We start from the raw sequence: 24,124 nt of genomic DNA on the forward strand, positions 1-24,124 counted from the left end.
TTAGTGGTTCATGCACTTCAAATGTTGTATGAAAAGGAACATAAACATACAACTATAAGAGAGATTGGAAAACCACTTTGCCCTGGTTGTATTGTATTAGAACTAGGTAACTAGTTAATTGACTAACTAAGCTTGATGAGTTATGATGGAAAATGAAACGTCTTTAGAATTGTTTTGTTGCATATAGTATCCAGCAGATGGCAACACGTGCATGGTTAACTGATGAGTTATGTCATTTCCTACTGTAGCGTTGTAGTTCCGACAAGCTGTCAATCAAACTTTGTGTCAGTCGATTGTTGTCTGGTACTGTCTTGGAAAGCAACTTAATCAGAACCACACATTTACACTTTCGATGGAAACTTTGCGGGCTTGGACATCAAACCCGGAAGAGAACTAACGTTAATAAGCGAGACTAGATGCGTTTACACAGACAGGTTTGTAGCTAACGCTTAGGCTACCTAGCTAAGTTAGCTAACAGTTGTTTGAGCCAGCCAGCAGTAGGCATTTTCCATTGCCGAAATAAGAAAAATGGCCCAATTTCACAACCTTTTTGAGAAAGTGTGGAGCTGAAATCGTAGCTAAAACTAATCATTGACTCTTGGGCAGCTAACGTTAGCTAGCTAGATGTTGATATATCTCATCATTCCTTCCTGTCTGCACACGTCAGAGAATCACCAGTGTCAATCTCACCCGCGTGATTGCATTTTTGCCAGTTTGGGAGTTGTCCCCGGATAGATTAGTCCATTGACGTTTTATGTTATGCTTTTAATTGACATTCTGACTCAATACCATTGTATTGGTATTGAGTCAGCAACGGTTGTGACTGCCTAGTATAAAATAAAATTTCCACGGCCTAGAAATCTCGACCCTCTTCTCGATCCTTTGTATACAGTAAGGGCTACAGTAAATGCGTATCTGGTGAAATCACCAATTGGCATCAAGAAGTTGTAGCTAATTGTGAAAGTTGCAAAGAAAAAATATTGTAAACGTGCATAACAGCCACATCCAGTGGTTAAGATTAAAAGCTTTTTCAGAAAAATAATTTATTCTCTATCCATATCGAAGTGCGACCATGGAAGCAGCAGCACACAGTTGTCACCGACTGCCTGGGAAAACATCAAGAAAGAGGAGGAGGGATGAGATGGAGGGAGAGCAGGCCGTCAAGGTCCGACGATCCACAGTGGTGAGTGACGCCCGTTTACATCACGACCTATTTAAGCAATAAGGCACCTCGGGGGTTGTGGTATAGGACCAATATATCGCGGCTATGGGCTGTTCTTTCGCGCGACACAACGCGGAGTGCCCGGATACACTCCTTAACCGTGGTATGTTGGCCATATACCACAAACCCCCGAGGTGCCTTATTGCTATTATAAACTGTTTACCAACGTAATTAGAGCAGTACAAAGAAATGTTTCCTCACACCCGTGGTATACGGTCTCATATACCAATCAGCATCCAGGGTTTGAACACCCAGTTTATAATTAATTTTATACAACGGGTGGGTACAATGCTGATTGGTTAAAACCGCATTCCAGCCGGTGTATATTCCGCAAGTTACCACCTTTTAAATCTATTACCTTAAAATACCTATTTTTTTCTGTTCCATCTGACTGCGCAATCCACTGTCTCATCAGCCCAGCCAAGCAATTTATAAACTTGATCTCCTCTATAAAAAATTATCTAAATGTTCGCTCACATTTCTTTTAGACTAACATTTAGTTTTCAACAGTGGAGATTTGTATAAACCTTGTCTGTCTGGCTTTCCCAACATTTGCAACATTGTTTCAATATTCAAATTTCGATCTCCAGCTGTCCCATAGTAATGAACGTGTTGGGAGTCGAGATGAGACAGACAGGAAGGCAGGTAGTGTTTCTCAGCCAGTCAAATTCATGAATCAGCTGACATAATTTTTATGGATATATACAAATAAATGTAAATTGAAAAGGTAAAACTAAATTAAATGCAGCTAGATTGCACTCTTTCCTGCTTCAGTTTGAAGTGATTGTATTGGCTGTGCTGTTGGCTAACTCCTCTGAACAACAGTGTCCTCACGAGTGAGCAAATTTTCTATGCCAGGTGAAATCACGCCTCATTTCTTCATTATTTTGGATGTATCCCACTAAATGTCATTAAAAACAGCTTATGCAAATGTGGCTACTCTGCCATTCTTGCTGCACTTTTTGACGTGACCGTAAGTTAGCCGTAGTTGTCTAGATAGCAAGCAAGGGATAAGAATGTTGCCAGCCAATATGGTAATGGGACATTTGGAATGAACGACTGGGTCGTGTCCAGAGATGCAGAACAAAAAGACTGAATGACTGGGTTGCGTATCTTGCAAACAAACCAATAGAATGAACGACCAGCCGGCTTGGGTAGCAACCCTAGATTTGTGTCGGGACTATATCTTGTGGAAGGATGAAACAGTATGAATTAGAGGTTGACTGATTAATTAGGGCCGATTTTCAAGTGTTCATAACAATCGGTAATCTGTACTTTTGGACACCGATTACATTGCAATCCACTAAGAGACTGCGTTGCGTGGCAGGTTGACCACCTGTTACGTGAGTGCAGCAAGGAGCCAAGGTAAGTTGCTAGCTAGCATTAAACTTATCATGTAAAAAAACGGAACATGGTTGATGATATTACTAGTTTAACTAGCTTGTCCTGCGTTGCATATAATCAATGAGGTGCCTGTTAATTTATCATCGAATAACAGCCTACTTCGCCAAACGGGTGATTTAACTCATTTGCATTCTTGTCAGGGTATATGTAGCAGTTTGGGCCGCCTGGCTCGTTGCGAACTGTGTGAAGACCATTTCTTCCTAACAAAGACCGTAATTAATTTTCCGTATTCCGTATTTCCGAACGGTTCCGTATTTCACTGAAAGAATAAACATTTTGTTTTCGAAATGATCGTTTCCGGATTTTACCATATTAATGACCTACGGCTTGTATTTCTGTGTTTTATTATATTATAATTAAGTCTATGATTTGATAGAGCAGTCTGAGTGGTGGTCGGCACCAGCAGGCTCATAATTATTCATTCAAACAGCACTTTCCTGTGTTTGCCAGCAGCTCTTTGCAATGCTTGAATCACAGCGCTGTTTATGACTTCAAGCCTTTCAACTCCCGAGATTAGGCTGGCAATACTATAGTGCCTATAAGAACATCCAATAGTCAAAGGCATATGAAATACAAATGGTATAGAGCGAAACAGTCCTATAATTCCTATAATAACTACAACGCAAAACTTCATGTTTCAATATTTATTTAAGACTAAATTGATTTTATTTATGTAATATATTAAGATAAAATAAGTGTTCATTCATGATTGTTGTAATTGTCATTATTACAAACAAAAACAAAAAAACGGCCAATTAATCGGTATCGGCTTTTTTTGGTCCTCCAATAATCGGTATCGCCGTTGAAAAATCCTAATCGTGTGTGTGTGTGTATTTATATATATTACACACACATCTGTTCTGAAAGGCCCCAGAGTCTGCAACACCACCAAGCAAGCGGTACTATCAAGACCCAGGAGCTCTCCAAATAGGACAGGGACAAAGTTGTGGAGATGTACAGATCAGGGTTGGGTTATAAAAAAAATATCAAACTTTGAACATCCCACGTAGCACCATTTAAATCCAGTATTAAACAATGGAAAGAATATGGCACTACAACGATGCAACGCGGAGTGCCTGGACACAGCCTTTAGCCGTGGTATATTGGCAATAATCCACAAACCCCCGAGGTGCCTTAATGCTATTATAAACTGGCTTCGTACGTAATTAGAGCAGGAAAAATAAATGTTTTGTCATACCTGTGCTATACGGTTTCATAAACCACAGCTGCCAGCCAATCAGCATTCAGGGCTCGAACCACCCAGTTTATAATCACTTTTATACAACTGGTTATCAACATTTTCAAGTAAACTTTATTTTGATTAATCATATGTCAATGTGTTAATACAATTTCATCCTTCCACGAGATATTGTCCCGGCACACATCTAAGTTTGCTATCCAAGCCGTTCTATCTGTTGGGTTGCCAGAGACATGACCCTGTCGTTAAGTATTTTTGTTCTGTGTTTATGGACGTGACCCAATCGTTCATTCTGATCCCTTGCTTGCTAGCTAGCCAACAGCTGCGGCTAACTTACAGTCACGTCAAACAGTCCAGACAGAAAAACAGCAAAGTAGGTGCATTTGCGTTTCTTTAAGCTGTTTTCTAGTGAGATTTATTTGGATACGTCCACAACAATGAGCTAATGATGCAAGATTTCGCCTGGCAGAGAAAATGTGCTCTCAGGACACCGTTGTTCAGAGGAGCTAGCCAACAACACAGCTAGCACAATCACTTCAAACTGAAGCTGGAAAGACAGCAAACTAGCTGCATTTAGTTTCATTTTACCTGTTTTCTATTGACATTTATTTATATACAGTACCAGTCAAAAGTTTGGACACACCTACTGATTAAAGGGTTTTTCTTTATTTTTTATTATTTTCTACATTGTAGAATAATAGTGAAGACATCAACACTATGAAATAATAGATATGGAATCATGTAGTAAGCAAAACAGTGTTAACCAAATCAAAATGTTTTAGATTCTTCAAAGTAGCAACCCTTTAGCTTGATGACAGCTTTGCACACTCTTAGCATTCTCTCAACCAGCTTCACCTTGAATGCTTTTCCAACAGTCTTGAAGGAGTTCCCACATATGCTGAGCACTTGTTGGCCCGCTTTTCTTTCACTCTGCGGTCCAACTCATCCCAAACCATCTCAATTGGGTTGAGGTCAGGTGATTGTGGAGGCCAGGTCATCTGATGCAGCACTCCATCACTCTTCTCCTTGGTCAAATACCCCTTACACAGCCTGGAGGTGTGTTTTGGGGCATTGTCCTGTTGAAAAACAAATGATAGTCACACACAGCGCAAACTAGATGGGATGGCGTATCGCTGCAGAATGCTGTGGTAGCCATGCTGGTTGTGTGCCTTGAGTTGTAAATAAATATTTGACAGTGTCACCACCAAAGCACCCCCACACCATCAAACCTCTTCCCTCATGCTTCACGTTGGGAACCACACATGCAGAGAAAATCATTTCACCTACTCTGCGTCTCCAAGACGATGGTTGGAACCAGAAAGCTCAAATTTGGACTCAGACCAAAGGACCGATTTCCACCTGTCTAATGTCCATTGCTTGTGTTTCTTGACCCAAGCAAGTCTCTTTTTATTATTTGTCCTTTAGTAGTGGTTTCTTCTCAGCAATTCGACCATGAAGGCCTGATTCACGCAGTCTCTTCTGAAAAGTTGAGATGTGTATTTTACTTGAACTCTGTGAAGCATTTATTTGGGCTGCAATCTGAGGTGCAGTTAATTGCCGATTTCTGAAGCTGGTAACTAATGAACTTAACTCTGGTAACTCTGGGTCTTCCTGTCCTGTGGTGGTCCTCATGAGAGCCAGTTTCATCATAGCGCTTGATTGTTTTTGTGACTGCTCTTGAAGAAATGTTCAAAGTTCTTGAAATTTGACAGACCTTCATGGCTTGAAGTATTGATGGACTGTCATTTCTCTTTGCTTATTTGAGCTGTTGTTGCCATAATATGGGCATGTTTTTGTTTTTTTTACCAAATTAGGTATATAGCTATATTCTGAATACCACCCCTATCTTGTCACAACACAACTGATTGGCTCAAACGCATCAAGCAGAACATAAATACCAGAAATTTTACAAGGGACACCTGTTCATGGAATTGCATTGAATTGTGACTACCTCATGAAGCTGGTTGAGAGAATGCCAAGAGTGTGCCAAGCTGTCATCAAGGCAAGAAGAATTTGAAGAATCTCAAATATTTGTTCTACATGATCCCATATGTGTTATTTCATAGCTTGATGTCTTCACTATTATTCTACAATGTAGACAATTGTTTAAAAAATCAAATAAAAAACTTAATAAATAAAAAAATGGAATGAGTAGGTGTGGTACTGTTTTGGTTGGTACTATATATATCTATAAATATTGATGCCAGCTGATTCATGATTTTGACTGGCTGAGAAAAGGTGTCTGTCTCGTCCTAACTACTGACACGTTCATTACTATGGGACCGCTGGAGATCGAATTTCAAAATTGAAATAATGTTGCAGGTGTCGGAGAGACAGACAACCAAGGTTTATACAAATCTCCACTGTTAAATCAAATGCCAGTCTCAATGAAATGGGAGATAATGTCTTGATTCTTTTTATAGTGGATCAAGTTTATGAATTGCCAGGCTGGGCTGTTGAGAAAGTGGATTGCGCAGTCAGATGGAACAGAAATTTTTAACGTCATAGATTTAGCCAGTGGTAACTTGTGGAATAGACACCGTCCGGAATTCAGTTTTAACCAATCAGCATCCAGGATTAGACCCACCCGTTGTATAAACTGTAGCTAACGACCTCTGCACCTAATAATTATAATAAAAAACAAATCACAATAAACTAAAACTGGAGGCAACAGTCATAAAGTAGAATTTGCTTAACAGAAAAAGCATATTTTTGGACATTCCCCGTTCAAGTGAATGACATCATGCATAACATAACAGAGTGCTTATGGTTAATGTGAATGAGACTTAAGGAAGTGATTGGGTGAAGACTGTCACCCAAGCACATTGTCATACTGTGTGTGTTTATAGGGTCTGACAGATCCAGCCCCATTTGCTGACCAGCTAGAACCAGTTCCCGCTCCGTACCTGCGTGTCAGTATGGAGGAGGCATGCCAGGGCACCCCACGTAAGTTTCTCTCACTCATCCCTCCATTTTTCTAGCTCACCACAGCTAAACTAGGTTCATAAAGCACCTGAGTGGTGTCATAATACCCATAAAACCTCGCGGTCAAACGGGGAAATGGTTCCACCGTTTTCCCCATTGGAAATTTTAGAAACACTTCAACTAAGTATTGTGTTTCATATAGGCTTACCCTGGCGTGACATATTCAACACTATGTAAATCTCTCTTGGACAAAGTGACTTTTTATCCATATATTTGACGATATTGCCACTCCTATTTGCCATAGCAAATTGGAGTGGCAATACTAGAAAATGTGTGACCTCAGGCCTGGAGGGAAGCAAGTCATTCCGCTTCCTAAGAATAGTAAAGCCCCCTTAACTGGCTCAAATAGTCGACCAATCAGCCTGTTTCCCAATAAACTTGGGAAAAAATGGTGTTTGACCAGATACAATGCTATTTTACAGTAAACAAAGCATGCTTATAGGCAAGGACATTTAACAAGCACAGCACTTACACAAATTACTGATTGGCTGAGAGAAATTGATGCTAAAAAGATTTGTCGCTGTTACACATTAGTGCGGCTTTTGACATTATCATAGTCTGCTGCTGGAATAACGTATGTGTTATGGCTTTACACCCGCTGCTATATTATTATAAAGAGTTACCTGTTTATCAGATCAGATGGTGTTCTTTAATGGAAGCCTCCAACATAATCCAGGTAGAATCAGGAATTCACCAGGGCAGCTGTCTAGGCCTCTTGCTTTTTTTCAATATTTACTAATGACATGCCACTGGCTTTGAGGAAAGCCAGTTTGTCTATGTATGCGGATGACTCAACATTATACATGTCAGCTAGTACAGTGACTGAAATGACTGCAACACTTAACAAAGAGTTGCAGTTTCAGAATGGGTGGCAAGGAATAAGTTACTCCTAAATATTTCAAAAAGTATTGTTTTTGGGACAAATCATTCACTAAACCCTAAACTTCAACTAAATATTGTAATGAATAATGTGGAAATTGAGCAAGTTGAGGTGACTAACCATGGATTGTAAAACTTTCATGGTCAAAACATATTGACACAACAGTAGCGAAGATGGGAAGAAGTCTGTCCATAATAAAGCGCTACTCTGCATTCTTAACAGGCATATCAACAAGGCAGTTCCTACAGGCCCTAGTTTTGTTGCACCTGGACTACTGTTCAGTCGTGTGGTCAGGTGCCACAAAGAGGGATTGCAATTGCAATTGGCTCATAACAGGGCAGCATGGCTGGCCCTTTGATGTACACAGAGAGCTAATATTGATAATATGTATGTCAATTCTCTCCTGGATCAAAGTGGAGGAGAGATTGACTTCATCACTACTTGTATTTGTGAGAGGTATTGACATGTTGAATGCACCGAGCTGTATGTTTGAACTATTGGAACACAGCTTGGACTAGGGCTGTTGGGGTAACCGTATTACCGCCATACCGGCGGTCATGAAGGCAGTCAAATTCCACATAACCTTTTAGTCACAGTAATTGGGCTACTCCAAGCTCTGTTGCTGTTCATTAGTAGTCTACCAAACTTTTTAACTGCCTGGTACTCAGCACTCGATTGTCCCTCTAATCACTCTGACATCAAAGCAAATGTATTTTAAATCTAATCAAACACTTCATGAGAGCCCATGAGCTCATTTTGCGCAACATTTCTATAGGCTATGCAATTGCAGGAGAAAACAGAGTGATGGCCGCTAATAAAAAGAGGATCCCATCAGTTTTCTATAGGCTAGGCCTACTATATTTATTTCTCAACTCTCCTAATATTATTACTATTATTAATATTAAGCACATTGTTTATCTTTACAACAGGAGTATAGCCTACCTGGCTAGCAGGGGAAAGCGTCCTCCATTCGCTATTTTAGTGCGTAGGTGTGCATGTATTTTTTTTCCTGCTGCTCTTGTTTTCGGTACAGGTGCATGGTAATGGTCCATTCCAAATCAAAACAAAGGTCACACATTATTTAGTATATGTAAAGACCAGCTTAAATCAAGAATAGTCTGATGGGTGACTATTAGCTTATCACTTGTGAGTTGTATATTATCACTTGTGAATAATGCCCAGTATAAGAAACATTGCCTTTTTTTGCGACTTTTTCTAATCATAGTTGCACACCTGATGTAGCCTAGCCTATATGCCTATATATTTTGTATCTAAAGTGGCCAAATAACTTCTTAAAATTAGCACATTAATCCACTTTACAAGGGGTGTAGAGCCTAACTGGCATTATATAAGTAGCGCGTAAGTTTCAAGTTTGGGGAAGATAATTTTCTTCATAAAAATGCACCTTTATAATAAAAGCATTACATGCATAATTGCATTTGCGGACACTTTTGAGTGGTGTTTTCCCGCTAATGGAACATTAACGCTTATAGCCTACTGCATTGCTGCACTTATAATGTGAAGAAATAGCCTAATAGTTGATCAACATTTTAAACATTCTGATCTGTTGCGTCAAGACACATTGCATAAAAAAGTTTTTTGATGCTAGTGGTTGTAATTAATTTGGGATCTATGTTCGGAATATTTATTTATTGCACAGAATATAATAGGTTGACATTTGTCCTATGGGGGAAAGTAGATTGACACAGGCTAGTGCTTTTGCTGTTCGTTAGACCTGCTCATCTAGTTGGCTGGCGAAGTAAATTTGGACAGTTCTTCCAATATCTTCAATATGCACCTCGGAATTGGATCAGGACGTCCACAGTTGCGCCCCCAATGTGTCTGTCTTCAAATCAAATCAAATTTATTTATATAGCCCTTCGTACATCAGCTGATATCTCAAAGTGCTGTACAGAAACCCAGCCTAAAACCCCAAACAGCAAGCAATGCAGGTGTAGAAGCACGGTGGCACGGAAAAACTCCCTAGAAAGGCCAAAACCTAGGAAGAAACCTAGAGAGGAACCAGGCTATGTGGGGTGGCCAGTCCTCTTCTGGCTGTGCCGGGTGGAGATTATAACAGAACATGGCCAAGATGTTCAAATGTTCATAAATGACCAGCATGGTCGAATAATAATAAGGCAGAACAGTTGAAACTGGAGCAGCAGCACAGTCAGGTGGAAGTTGAAACTGGAGCAGCAGCATGGCCAGGTGGACTGGGGACAGCAAGGAGTCTTCACTTGTAGCCTGTGAGAAAGACCCGATCGATCACGTGACGGAGAGGCGCTTCGGATTGTGCAGCACACTCTGGGAGAAGGGCACAACGCAACATTCTGGGCCGCAAAAGTCATGTTTTTTTGGGGCATTATGCATTGTGCATTATGGCCACCAGGGGATGCCGCTGTAAAATATGAGGCATTATCAAGTGCTTGTCAAATTGTCAGTGAGAGACTATTGGAGTATGTACAGCCTGCGCAAAAAAACAAAGCAGAGCTCATGCCTTTTCAAGCAACTTTAAAAAAAATCATCATTAGTCTCATCATGTAGCCTTACAATGTATTCAAAATCAAAACGTATAGCCCAAAATTTGTAGAACTATTAAAGTTACATTAATAACTCTAAATTAATTAAGCATATATGAGTACCTGTTTCTTTCTTAAACCCTCAACACAGAATATTCCCTCATCGTTTTGGAGAAATATCTATTTTATTCAGCTTTGTTCAATTTGATTTTACATACTATGAAATAATGCCATGGAATAATAAGCAAACCTTATCTGCTAAATGAACTAGTGTAGCCCACAGCCATATGGCATAGTCAGATCAGGACCCAACAAAGGGACAACTCTGAGTATGCTATTCTGTTCTTCTGAAATAGACTACATTTTCTTCTTATTATGCTTCTTTAGACCTGTCTAAAATAATGGATTTATTGTGAAGGTGTAGACTATATTACATGGATTCATTAGACTTTTCTAAATGGCTTGAAGCCAGGCGTTGCTAAATGTGTTCATATTAATTAACGGTCAATTATCGTGAGACCGACAGTTATTTGCTTGACAATCACCGGCTGACGAAATTCCGTGACCGCCACAGCCCTGGCTCGGACACAAATGCATACCCCACACGACGTGCCACCAGAGGTCTCTTCACAGTACCGAAGTCCAGAACAGACTATGGGAGGCACACAGTACTACATAGAGCCATGACTACATGGAACTCTATTCCACATTAAGTAACTCATGCAAGCAGTAAAACTTTATTTCAAAATACACCTTATGGGACAGTGAAGCAACACAAACAGGCGTAGACACATGCATACACATACGATAACTTACGCACGATACACACACGTAATCATGGATTTTTGTTGTTGTAGATATGTGGTATTAGAGTAGTGGCCTGAGGTCACACACTTAATGTGTTGTGAAATGTATTGTAATGTTTTATACAACTGCCTTCATTTAGCTGGACCCCAGGAAGAGTAGCAGGTAACAAATTTACTCTGATTCAAAAGTACACATCATGCAAGACTACAAATCCCTGCAAACTCTTGCTAGTCATCTCTAGCTGTCACATTTGCTAACAGGTATTGTTTCAATAAAAAATTAGCACAGACACAGAATTGTCACAGAATTGTCACAGAATTGTCACAGAATTGTCACAGAATTGTCACAGAATTGTCACAGAATTGTCACAGAATTGTCACAGAATTGTCACAGAATTGTCACAGAATTGTCAATTTAAAGAAATGTATCCAATTTATTCTTTACAAAATGTAGGTCTCATTAGATCCAGAGATTCTTACCTGTGCCCCGATTCGTCAGTCTAGTCCAGATCATCTTGACATTTGTAGTTATTTATGATAGCCACATTAGCAGCTAATTATAATTTCATTTTTGGAGGGTAAATACAGGCGATTATATTGATAAAAGTCACCTTGTTCTAGGAAGATTTACGCGGTTATCAAAACGTCACTCCAGGGTAAGCCTACATGAAACACAGTCCTTATTTTAAGTGTTTCTAAAATTTCCTATGGGAAAAATAAATAGTGGAAAAATGATTGGAACCATTTCCTTGTTTGACTGCTAGGTTTTATGTGTATTATGACTCATACTCATATTTAGAGAAATATCAGAGCTCCCCCTGGCACCAGCTAAAGTTTTGCACTTCTGTGTTGTGTTCATTTGAGTACACTGTAGCAGAATGTTTCAAAACTCTCCGCAATGAAAAGTTCTGTCATGGAAGTACGTCCTATGGAGGTTTTGGACCGTCCTATAGAAGGACCGTTTACTACTGTCTGGTGCCTAGTGAACACGACCCTGGTGTTAACATTCCATCTCGCTCTGTTTTTTTCTCCCTTTTTTCACTCTCACACCCTCACACTCCCCATTTCGCTCTTTCAGAAGAGCGTCCAGTGCGGGTATATGCAGATGGAATCTTTGACATGTTCCATTCCGGCCACGCCCGAGCACTGATGCAAGCCAAGGGGCTCTTCCCAAACACCCATCTAATTGTCGGAGGTCAGGGTTGATAAGTACTGTATGTTTTCTCTCTTGACCTCTTCATGACCAGAAGGGGCAAAGGCATCTCTGAATGTCACTTTTGCCAAGTTATCCTCACTCCTATACATTCTGGTCAGTCACACTAAATTGATGAATGCCATAGTTCAACTACGGTACCCAGAGTTTTTACTGGTCAGGTCACATGGCCCTATTAATCCATGAGCCAGGGGGGGTCAGTCAGGCTCTCTTGGGTCAATGATGTCTCATCGTGATTTTTTTGAAGGTCTGTCCCTAGTTGGAAAATTTGTGATAACAGTGCAGCATTTGTTAACTTATATCATTCATCCCTCCATCCCATTAATTTTTCCCATAGGGATTTTACCCTTTGACATACAATGTCAGTATACAAGTTATTGCTCACTTATACTCTTAAATCATATATAATTGGAAAGCTTCGATTCACAGCAATCCATCAGACTAATTCTCGGAATGTTCATTTCAATAGAATTTTGACCGTTGTCCTCTAGGGGACATATCAGAATTACATGTATAAATGGCTTTATAAAGAAACACCCTGATACATTTTAAGCTATGTTTGACAAGTGCTTCTAAAAGGTAATGAAATTCTACTTCAAATGATATAAAATATAACCAACTTTGAAAGCAAAGCTACATCTATTGTTTAAAAATACCATATCACCCATATTGTGCCATTGGTATTAGAATGGTGGCAGCTTAGCCATAGAAATACATGTATTGGGACAGCTATGTTTTTGAATTGTAAATTGAATTGAATTTGGTTATAGAGGCACCGAATTGCACACGCAAAGCTAGAACAGGGTTTAAAACATATTTGTAGATGTGGCATCACAGAATTCACGCATTACCCTCACAGTGCCACTATGGCCACCAAGGAACTCAATGGAGTCTTATTGGACAATTTTGCATGACTATGAAATGTAATTGTAGTATGCCCAACATGTTTCATAGTGATGTAAAATACACAGACACATAAGCCAGGTGTTTTATTTATTTATTTTATCAGGCAAGTCAGTTAAGAACAAATGAGGTTGGGTTATTGTGGAGGCTAGGTCATCTGATGCAGCACTCCATCACTCTTCTCCTTGGTCAAATAGCCCTTACACAGCCTGGAGGTCATTGCTTGTGTTTCTTGGACCAAGCAGGTCTCTTCTTATTATTGGTGTCCTTTAGTAGTGGTTTCTTTGCAGCAATTCAACCATGAAGGCCTGATTCACGCAGTCTCCTGTTATTGAAATTTTGGCTTAAAGTAATGGACTTCTTGCCATAGTATGGACTTGGTCTTTTATCAAATAGGGCTATCTTCTGTATACGAACCTTACCTTATCACAACTGATTGGCTAAAATGCATTTAGAAGGAAAGAAATTCCACAAGTGAACTTTTAACCTCTTACAGCTACCCCCTACTTTGTGCAATTTCCACCTGAAGACCTTCCCAAATCTAACAGCCTGTAGCTCAGGCACAGAACCAAGGATATGCATATTATTGGTACCATTTGACAGAAAACACTCTGAAGTTTGTGTAAATGTGAATTGAATGTAGGAGAATATAACACAATAGATCTGGTTTAGATAAAACAATGGAAAAAAACATACGTTTTTTATTTTTGTATCATCTTTAAAATGAACAAGATAAAACAAACATTCAGATAGGATGATGGGAACAATTTCAGTGAAAAATATAAGAGGGCAACAGTACTTGTACACTCCAAAATGAGTGTGCTACATGACATTTATCATGAAGTCCCCCAGGTGTCCCACACAAGTAGCCCAAATGTAGCCAAGTGGCCAAATTGGTGAAGGTATACATTTTGAAACAAATAACTATATACAAAATACCAAAATGGTATTCTAACACACCCCCAAAAAAAAATAGAAAAATAAATGGGGGAAAAATAATTATTTATGAAGATATATATATATATATATATATATATTTACAAAATAACATGGGTAACTATTTACACACTTTCAATAGCTTCAGTGGGGGATGGAGACCTTGGCCCTGGGGGCTGCCTTTTCAGTGTCACTGTGAAAGAAAATGTTCAGTTAGAATAGTTTCACATATGAGCCCTGTATCAACAGGTATAATAAACAGATATATATATATACACACACACACACAGTGGGGCAAAAAAGTATTTTGTCAGCCACCAATTGTGCAAGTTCTCCCACTTAAAAAGATAAGAGAGGCCTGTAATTTTCATCATAGGTACACTTCAACTATGACAGACAAAATGAGAAAAAAAAATCCAGAAAATCACATTGTAGGATTTTTTTATGAATTTATTTGCAAATTATGGTGGAAAACAAGTATTTGGTCACTCATGAGCACTCATGAGTGCTGAGTACCAGGCAGCTAGCACGTTTGGTAGACTACTAATGACCATCAGCAGCATCAGAGCTTGGAGAAGCCTAGTTACTGTGACTAAACGGTCACGTGGAATTTGACTGCCTTCATGACTCGTGACCTCCGGTGTGGCGGTAATACGGTCACCGCAGCAGCCCTACCTTCAACAAAATTACAATGGCCCAAATTTGGGGATCTGGCTCATGGATTATATAATCCTTCTCTTACTGACCGATCAGATCTAGTGACCATAGTCCCTGTGACCTCCCTTTCCTCAGTATGCAGTGACGACCTGACACACAACTTAAAGGGCTTCACCGTAATGAACGAGGACGAACGCTACGACACCGTCAGTCATTGTCGCTACGTTGATGAGATCGTACGGAACGCACCATGGACGCTCACGCCGGAGTTCCTGGCTGACCACAGGGTGAGTGAGAAATGTCAGAGGACAGGACTCGCTTGCACTAGGTCTGCAACGAAGAATATAACTTTTCACAAGATTTTTGCACTCTGTATTAGGGATGGCTAAAACTACTAGAGCTATTGGGATGAAGGCTTTTGATACAGCCCTACTTGAAAACAGCTGATTCAGCTAAACAAGGAGGTCCTATAATCCTGTGTCTTAGAGAAGGACTGCAGTGAAAGCCTGCACACCAGTACAGTGCCTTCAGGAAGAATTTGCAAAAATGTCCCAAAATCCTGTTTTCACTTTGTCATCATGGGGTATTGTGTTGAAATAGATGAGATAATTGAATTAATTTTTTTAATCCATTTTGAATTTTATTCGTTCATACCCCTTGACTTATTCAAAATGTTTTAGTTTTTTTAAATCTCACCCATTTCATACAATGCTCCATGATGATAAAGTTAAAACACCATTTTTGTTGACATTTTTGCTAATAAAATCTCATTTACATAAGTATTCACTCCCTTAAGTCAATACCTTCGGCAGCGATTACAGCTGTAAGTCTCTAAGTGCTTTACACATCTGGATTGTACAGTGTTTGTACGTTATTCTTTTAAAATTCTTCAAGCTCTGTCAAGTTGGTTGTTGTTAACTGCTAGACAGCCATTTTCAAGTCTTGCCATATATTTTCAAGTCAATTTTAAGTCCAAATTGTAACTAGGCCACTCAGGAACATTCAATGTCATATTGTTAAGCAACTCCAGTGTATATTTCTGTTTTTGGTTATTGTCCTGCTGAAAGTACAATTTGTCTCCCAGTGGCTGTTGGAAGTGAACCAGGTTTTCCTCTAGCCTGTCCCTAGCTCTATTCGGTTTCTTTTTAGCATAAAAAAAACTCCCTAGTCCTTGCCATACTTGAAAATATGAAGAGTGGTACTCAGTGATTTGCCCTAAACATAATGTTTTCTATTCAGGACATAAAGTTAATGTTTTAGTGCCTTATTGCAAACAAGATTTTATTCTGTACAGGCATCCTTCTATTTTCACTCTTGTCATTTAGGTTAGTATTGTGGAGTAATAACTATAGTACCATGTTGATCCATCCTCAGGAGAAAACTATCACAGCCATTAAACTCTGTTTTAAAGTCACCATTGGCCTCATGGTGAAATCCCTGTAACTAACTTATGTGACTTGTTAAGCTTATTTAGGCTTATTGACTCAAGACATTTCAGCTTTTCATTTTAAATTCATTTGTAAGAAGTATATTTAAATTCAGGCTTTAACACAACAACGTGAAAAAGTCCAAGGGTGTGAATACTTTCTGAATGCACGGTAGCTCTCCAGGAGGTGTGTTGGCCATCTGTCACTGTCATCAGTTCTGCTAATATTTTGTTTGTCTTACATTTGACAGATTGACTTTGTCGCCCATGACGATTACCCATATTCTTCTGCAGGAAGTGACGATGTTTACAAGCACATCAAGGCGGCAGGTGGGTATAGTCGCAACATTTAGTAAACGCTTCACCGGCAAGACTTAGGCCCAGTCCAGAAACAGCCCCTAGGAACTTGCAGTTGAAAGCATCAGATAGGTGTAACCAATATGGTGAATGTTCTACTAAGCCTATCAGAAGGCTAAGTGGAGCAACTGACATATTTCTTATACCTATCAATTCCTTGTATGTTGAGAGAAAGTGCCACGGGTGTGCAGGGGCTAGGTTAGGGGCTGCTTCTGGACAGCGGCTGACATTGATGCCGGTGTGGCTTTGCTGCATTGGGTTTAGCTGACTTCTCCCTTCACCTTCAGGCATGTTCGCACCCACACAGCGGACAGAAGGCATCTCTACTTCTGACATCATCACCCGTATTGTCCGCGACTACGACGTGTACGCACGCAGAAACCTGCAGAGAGGCTACACTGCCAAAGAGCTCAATGTCAGCTTCATCAATGTGAGTTATTCACCTTTTCTAGCAATGTAGTCAACTTCAAGGATGTATACATTTTAGACCATAGAAATGGATACCCCAATGGTTTGTTCATGTGTCAATGTCTTTCCAACTTTTCTTTTGAAAGAAAAAATGTCCCACTGAAGCTTGCATTCTAAAACAAGTGTAGAAAAACACAGACTTTGACTTTAGTTCTCTTTATTTTTAATTTGCAGTACATGAAACTTGCATTACTTCAACTGTATTCATAATTGGAGGAACTTGCTGTTAGAAAGGTGAGCCAGAAACCAGAGGGTTGCCAGTTCCAAATCCCTGGTCTGGCGGGAAGTGAGCGGAGGGTTGCTAAAATTAAATATTAGATGCCATTGCCTGGCGTTGTGCCCTTGAGCAAGGCACTTAACTCTCCACAACAACTGTTCCACGGCCGACATAGTATAGCAGCCCCCAGCTCCAACCTTGTTTGTGACTTTTGGAGGGGTTGGGATAAAGCAGAAGTCAAATCCGTTGGACCTTGTGTACAGTTGGATAAATAAAGTGATCGTAATCACCATGACCCCTTCCTTGTCAGTCAAAGTCCAAGTTTGATATTTCAGGCCAAAAATAACATTGTTTCACTAAACAGTACATTTTGTGGCCAGAAATGTACAATTTGTAGTCAGAAGTTTACATACACCTTAGCCATATACATTTAAACTCAGTTTTTCACAATTCCTGACATTTAATCCTAGTAAAAATGCCCTGTCTTAGGTCAGTTAGGATCACCACTTTATTTTAAGAATGTGAAATAGTCGAGAGAATGATATATTTCAGCTTTTATTTCTTTGATCACATTCCCAGGGGGGTCGGAAGTTTACGTACACTCAATTAGTATTTGGTAGCATTGCCTTTTAAATTGCTTAACTTGGGTCAAACGTTTTGGGTAGCATTCCACAAGCTTCCCACAATAAATTAGGTGAATTTTGGCCCATTCCTCCTGACAGAGCTGGTGTAACTGAGTCAGGTTTGTTGGTCTCCTTGCTCGCACACGCTTTTTCAGTTCTGCCCACAAATTGTATATGGGATTGAGGTCAGGGCTTTGTGATGGCCACTCCAATACCTTGACTTTGTTGTCCTTAAGCCATTTTGCCACAACTTTGGAAGTATGCTTGGGCCATTGTCCATTTGGAAGAGCAATTTGCGACCAAGCTTTTAACTTCATGACTGATGTCTTGAGATGTTGCTTCAATATTTCCACATAGTTTTCCTGCCTCATATGAAGCCATCTATTTTGTGAAGTGCACCAGTCCCTCCTGCAGCAAAGCACACCCACAACATGATGCTGCCACACCCGTGCTTCACGGTTGGGATGGTGTTCTTTGGCTTGCAAGCCTCCCCCTTTTTCCTCCAAACATAACGATGGTCATAATGGCCAAACAGTTCTATTTTTGTTTCATCAGACCAGAGGACATTCTCCAAAAAGTAAGATCTTTGTCCCCATGTGCAGTTGCAAACCGTAGTCTGGCTTTTTTATGGTGGTTTTGGAGCAGTGGCTTCTTCCTTGCTGAGCGGCCTTTCAGGTTATGTTGATATAGGACTTGTTTTACTGTGGATATAGATACTTTTGTACCTGTTTCCTCCAGCATCTTCACAAGGTCCTTTGCTGTTGTTCTGGGATTGATTTTCACTTTTCGCACTAAAGTACGTTCATCTCTAGGAGACAGACCACGTCTCCTTCCTGAGCGGTATGACGGCTGCTTGATCCCATGGTGTTTATAATAGCGTACTATTGTTTGTACAGATGAACGTGGTACCTTCAGGGGTTTGGAAATTGCACCCAAGGATGAACTGGACTTGTGGAGGTCTACAATTTTTTTTCTTAGGTCTTGGCTGATTTCTTTTGATTTTCCCATGATGTCAAGCAAAAAGGTACTGAGTTTGAAGGTAGGCCTTGAAATACATCCACAGGTACACCTCCAATTGACTCAAATGATGTCAATTAGCCTATCAGAAGTTTCTAAAGCCATGACATCATTTTCTGGAATTTTCCAAGCTGTTTAAAGGCTCAGTCAACTTAGTGTATAATAAACTTCTGACCCACTGGAATTGTGATACAGTGAATTATAAGTGATATAATCTGTCTGTAAACAATGTTGGAAAAATTACCGGTCATGGTCAAAGTAGATGTTCTAACAGACTTGCCAAAACTATACTTTGTTAACAAGAAATTTGTGGAGTGGTTGAAAAACTAGTTTTAATGACTCCAACCTAAGTGTAATGTGAACTTCTGACTTCAACTGTATCTACAGGACTATAACAATACATGTTTTTCTACAGGAAAGCCTCATTTTATCTCTGGCATTCCTTTTGAATAAAGTTAGACTATGGCCTTGTTCGTATACTCTAAAAATGCATCCGCCTTTCATTCCTTTCTTTGTGATTTGCCATTGATCTGTAGTGTACCTCACTCACCTTATATAATTTGTTACCTCAAAGAAAGGGAGGAATGAAGGAAGGAGGCATTTATTAAGTATTCAAACAGGGCCTCAGAATAAGCACGATCAGTTTAGCCTTTTAGATCATAATGAATAAGATCATATGGACAGGTGGGGACCTGATCCTAGATCAGCTTTGTGGTTACGGACCTTGGTGTGCGTCTCAACATTGCCCCCTATCCGTCCAGGAGAAGAAGTACCACCTGCAGGAGCGTGTGGACAAAGTGAAGAAGAGGGTGAAGGATGTGGAGGAGCGATCCAAAGAGTTTGTGCAGAAGGTAGAGACAAAGAGCATCGACCTGATCCAGAAGTGGGAAGAGAAGTCCCGAGAGTTCATAGCCAACTTCCTTCAAATGTTTGGCCCAGAGGGAGCACTGGTGAGTGTCACTACATGCGTCCTAAATGGCACCCTATTCCCTATGTAGTGCACTACTTTTGACCAAGACCCGTAAGGCTCTGGTCCAAAGTAGCGTACAGTGTAGGGAATATGGTGACACTTGGAACAGAGCCTTTGAGAATGTCAGGGTGTGGGTCATGACCCAGGAGTTTCTTTTGACCCTGTGACTAGGCCCCAGTTATAGGGTGTTACTAGGGCTCCACGTGTTTCCTGGTCAGCAAAATTTCCTGCCTCCCTATTCAGGAGCAGCTAGGGGTCCCATTCTACCCAGGAAAGTAGGTTAGGCTAATTGCTTTGTTTTGTCCAACACCAATCAGATCTAGCCACTGTTCTGCATCAAGCTAGCTCAGTGAAGCTCCTCTGTCAGTTGCTATGGGTTGTTGTTTCAATTTTTCCATCCTTTTTGACACTATCCTTTCTCCCGAAGTGTGCATGGGTTCACTTTTCTTCATGTTGTCATGATATAGCCCTTTTTGGGTGAGGATCGTGCCCCCCTCACTCTCTCTCCTAAACCCAGGTATTGTTATCCACCTGGTCATGCAGAAAGAGAGGGTGAGAGCACAGAAAGAGAACAATGGACTTCACTTGGCCAAACTCCTAAATTCCCAAAATGGGAGAATTAAACATTCTTTCTACTTTTGAGAATGTGGGAATGATCTGTGGACTCTTATGTTGAGTGTGTTTCATTTGGGGATCTCATGAAGGACAGGGAACACACAACTGTATCTATTAGTGTACATTTCCCAGCTGTCAGGTTTACATCTAAATCTTGTGAAACGTATGTGATTACATCTTTTCACAAATAGTTTCATGTTTAAAGTGATGTTGACCTTCTAAATGAGAGCATGTATTTTCATATCAAGATTAACTAGTCAGTGGCCACACCCCCGTGAGCCCAGACATTACATTAGGCGTCATGGAACCACCCTTTTCAACTGAAACGTATAAAAACCACTCCTGATTAAATTCACACCAGACCACGCAAACCAGTAAGCTAAGGTTGCAAATGGTTGAATTTATGAGACCCAAAACATGCCGGGTGACGCTGGTGTATGAAGTGATTTAAACTACAACTCTACCAAAGGACAAGACTATACCACGTGGATCATAGCCTACATGGCTAGAAATGGTTAAACTCTGAGACTATCGATCCCTACAGAATAAGAGCAAATCTTAGACGTAAGATTTAGAAATTACAGCTTGAAATTACGTAAACCTAGGATGAGAATACAGACAACCGCCAATGTATCTATTCTATTAGAACATTTCTGAATGGTACTCTGAAGTATCCATTCCAACCACCTACAACCAGGAAAGACTAACTTCAATGAAAGTTAACCAGAGACTCTGAACCCTACAGGACGATCGAGGATTTCAACAGAGAAGACAACAACGACGTACGGGCGTAAATATATATACATTGCGATTATTCTCGAATGAGTGGCCGTTCATGTGCAAAGGATTAGCATTTCAATTAATATAATTATATATTGTGTAATGTGTAATGAATCCGTTTCTTTCCAGCTCTTTCTCAGTCTACCAAGCTGTCATATTGGCTTAGCCCACTAGACTTTTCCATCATTGTTAGTAACCAATATCTACTGTTTGTTATTTATTTCTGTGATTATTTAGTTAGTAAATAAATAATTAAGTCAATTTGTTTATTGGTGATTTATAATTTATGCTAGGGTTCGTGCAGATAACCAATAATTTTACGATGTTCAGATGAGACTGATAGAAGAAGGTAAAGCATAATTAATGATTGACTGCTATTGATATAAAATATCTTCAGATCTTTAAGAGTGGATTCGGGAAATAGCTGCTCTATATAAATGAATACTTCCGTGGTGCCCCGGATTCCTAATGAGTTAGTTATTGTCTGATTAATTTAATCAAATAATTAAACGTTAGGTAATCTATTTGAAAATAGCATGTCATCTCATTTAACCATACTAGAGACACAACAATGTATTTGAAAAGAAATGACTGGTAGAATAAGAAATATGATGGAAACACCCTTGTGTAGCCCATATTGGGATGCAGGATCTGTCTTTCAATATCTTTCTCTTTAATTTATTCTCTTCTCCCTCTATAGAAGCACATGCTAAAGGAGGGGAAGGGGCGGATGCTGCAAGCCATAAGCCCCAGGCAGAGCCCCAACAGCAGCCCGACCAGAGAGCGCTCACCCTCTCCGCCGCCCTCCTTCAGTCTGCCCTTCTTCACCAAGACCTCCCCTCCCTCTTCGCCCCACCACCTCAGTGGAGCAGACCGCGAGGATGACGATTAGGAGCCTCCCTCCATTCCTTTCTCTCCCTGTGGCTGAGATGGTGCAGGTCAGGGTTAGGGTAAATACCATTTCATTTCAGTCAATTGATTGAATTGAAATGGAATTGACCCCAGCCCAAGTGCTCACAAGGAATTGATAATTCACATGCTCTTGAATTAGGATGCCATGTTGCATTTTTTTCCTATCCCGCTCACATTACCTTTACCAGGCCTCTAGTGTCAGTCAGGCCTTTGTCATGTTTAAAGGAAACCACGACACAATAGCACAGGAAGTTTAATCATAACTTTCTGTAAAATGGCTGTTCTTTGGGGTCACAGTGTTGTTATACACAAAATAGATGTTTTAATGTTTCATTTATGATGTATAAAATGAATTAATGAACATGGGAAGGTGTCAGCCAATACGGGCATGAGTGATGGGACACTCATTCGCTCACAAATGACTTGCATGTTCTTCCGACACACACTGAATTGTATTTGCCATGCTAAATCCATAGTAGTGGCAGAGAAAATTTAACAAGTGATAACCGGTACTTTCTGTAAATAATATCTTTCTACTTTCCCATTGATTTCATTCTGAATTTTCCTTATGGGAGTCACATGAAGTAATCGCTTAAGTCGTCTGGATTTTTAAACTTCTCTGGTGAAAGCATAGTTCACATGGATATAGCACAAAAATGGGTAAGAAGCTATTGAATCTAGTAGGGGTTAACCATCGTACCAGAGTGTACGGAGCCCCTTCCCTGTTTCTCAGTCTAAAACTAGCCGGCACCTCATACCAGCTGTCTGGCCTTTTTATCCCATAACAAAAGCTGGTTTCAAACATGGGGAGGGAGGGGACATGGGAGAGTTTCCTCCAATATGAAGCAGTAGAATGCTATCCCTCCTCCCCCTCCCTCTAGTGATCACACTACAGGAGCAACACAGCAGTCTGTTGTTATCAATGAAAGACATAGTGAGCCTCCCTCCCCTCGTAGATGCATTCTCTTCAACTGCCTCCACAGAAAAAGACCACTTGGGTAGAAAGAAAGCCTTGTGCAGAATTCCGAATAACCCCATAGCCACCTACCACCCCTTAGGGCCTAGGCACTCCTGTAGATCTGAAAGGATGGGATAGCTTTTGCGTTCTGGCTGGGTGGCATTTGCACTGTGTTGGATACACCTATTCAGTCCTTTAAGGCCTAGGACACGCTGAGGTTGTACAACTGATGTACAATGCATTGGACTCTACAGTTGTGATGCAATGGATATTATTTTTAACGGAAACATTTAAAATATTGTTGTTTGGTGTCTCCAGAGTGGTTGGGTAAATATTTGTGTGCAGACAAATGCATAACAAATACCTGTTGTATCAAATGCGTTGTACAACCTGACGTGAACTAGGCCAGTAGACCTACAGGTGGCCTAAGGCTGTTCCACTTGCTCAAGAGGGAAGTTCCACTAGGGACAGATCTAGGATCAGCTTCCTCCCCCAATACACCTCCCATTAGTGGAGAAAATGCTAAACTGACCCAAGATCAGGGGAAACTTGACCATACTCCATTCTGCTTAATAACCTCCCTACTCTGTAACTGTAATTAGGTTGATCGAGGACTTTTGACTACATTGGTCACCTGATTAGTCACCAAGTTGAGTTGTTTTATCCTTGTATTTTGTAATTTACTTTTATTTAATATGTACTAAGTGTGTTGGTTTGTGTTAAAGGAGATCTACTGTATGTACTTTCATCTTGTATAGATGTCATTTTTGTACATCTCCTGGAAAAACCTTCTGCTGATTTTTCATTTTTTGTTGTTGTAGAAAATAGTAATTCCACTAATCAGTAATTCAAAATGCATTGTGCATCTCCACAACTTTATGCCAATAGATTCCAAATAATTGTTTTGGGGGGGTGATTTATTCGATTTTTTTTTTCCAGAGTGCTGATGCTATGTGTAATCAGAGCTGCATTGTGGCATTCCTCCCAGACATGTTTACAGAATTAATGTTTAAGCTTAGCCAGAGTCTATGGTTATTCAAATCGTTATATTGTGAATT

At 40.1% G+C, this 24,124-nt stretch overlaps 1 protein-coding gene across 2 annotated transcripts; it reads left to right on the top strand.

Annotated features, from left to right (window-relative positions):
- The first annotated feature begins 111 nt into the window (after window positions 1-111).
- On the top strand, window positions 112-23,871 carry LOC112236850 (choline-phosphate cytidylyltransferase A). Of its 2 annotated transcripts, XM_024405449.2 has the most exons (9): window positions 112-434; window positions 1,066-1,183; window positions 6,674-6,770; window positions 12,093-12,209; window positions 14,859-15,010; window positions 16,401-16,479; window positions 16,794-16,936; window positions 19,593-19,781; window positions 21,897-23,871. In XM_024405449.2, the coding sequence occupies exons 2-9, from the start codon at window positions 1,073-1,075 to the stop codon at window positions 22,086-22,088; spliced, it is 1,080 nt and encodes a 359-aa protein (XP_024261217.1). In that variant the 5' UTR covers window positions 112-434; window positions 1,066-1,072; the 3' UTR covers window positions 22,089-23,871. The 2 variants fall into 2 exon arrangements, with proteins under 2 accessions (XP_024261217.1, XP_042155958.1); XM_042300024.1 differs by lacking the exon at window positions 12,093-12,209.
- Window positions 23,872-24,124: the final 253 nt, after the last annotated feature.

Source organism: Oncorhynchus tshawytscha, linkage group LG17 (genome assembly GCF_018296145.1).
Source record: "Oncorhynchus tshawytscha isolate Ot180627B linkage group LG17, Otsh_v2.0, whole genome shotgun sequence".
In the NCBI taxonomy this organism is placed as follows: Eukaryota; Metazoa; Chordata; class Actinopteri; order Salmoniformes; family Salmonidae; genus Oncorhynchus; species Oncorhynchus tshawytscha.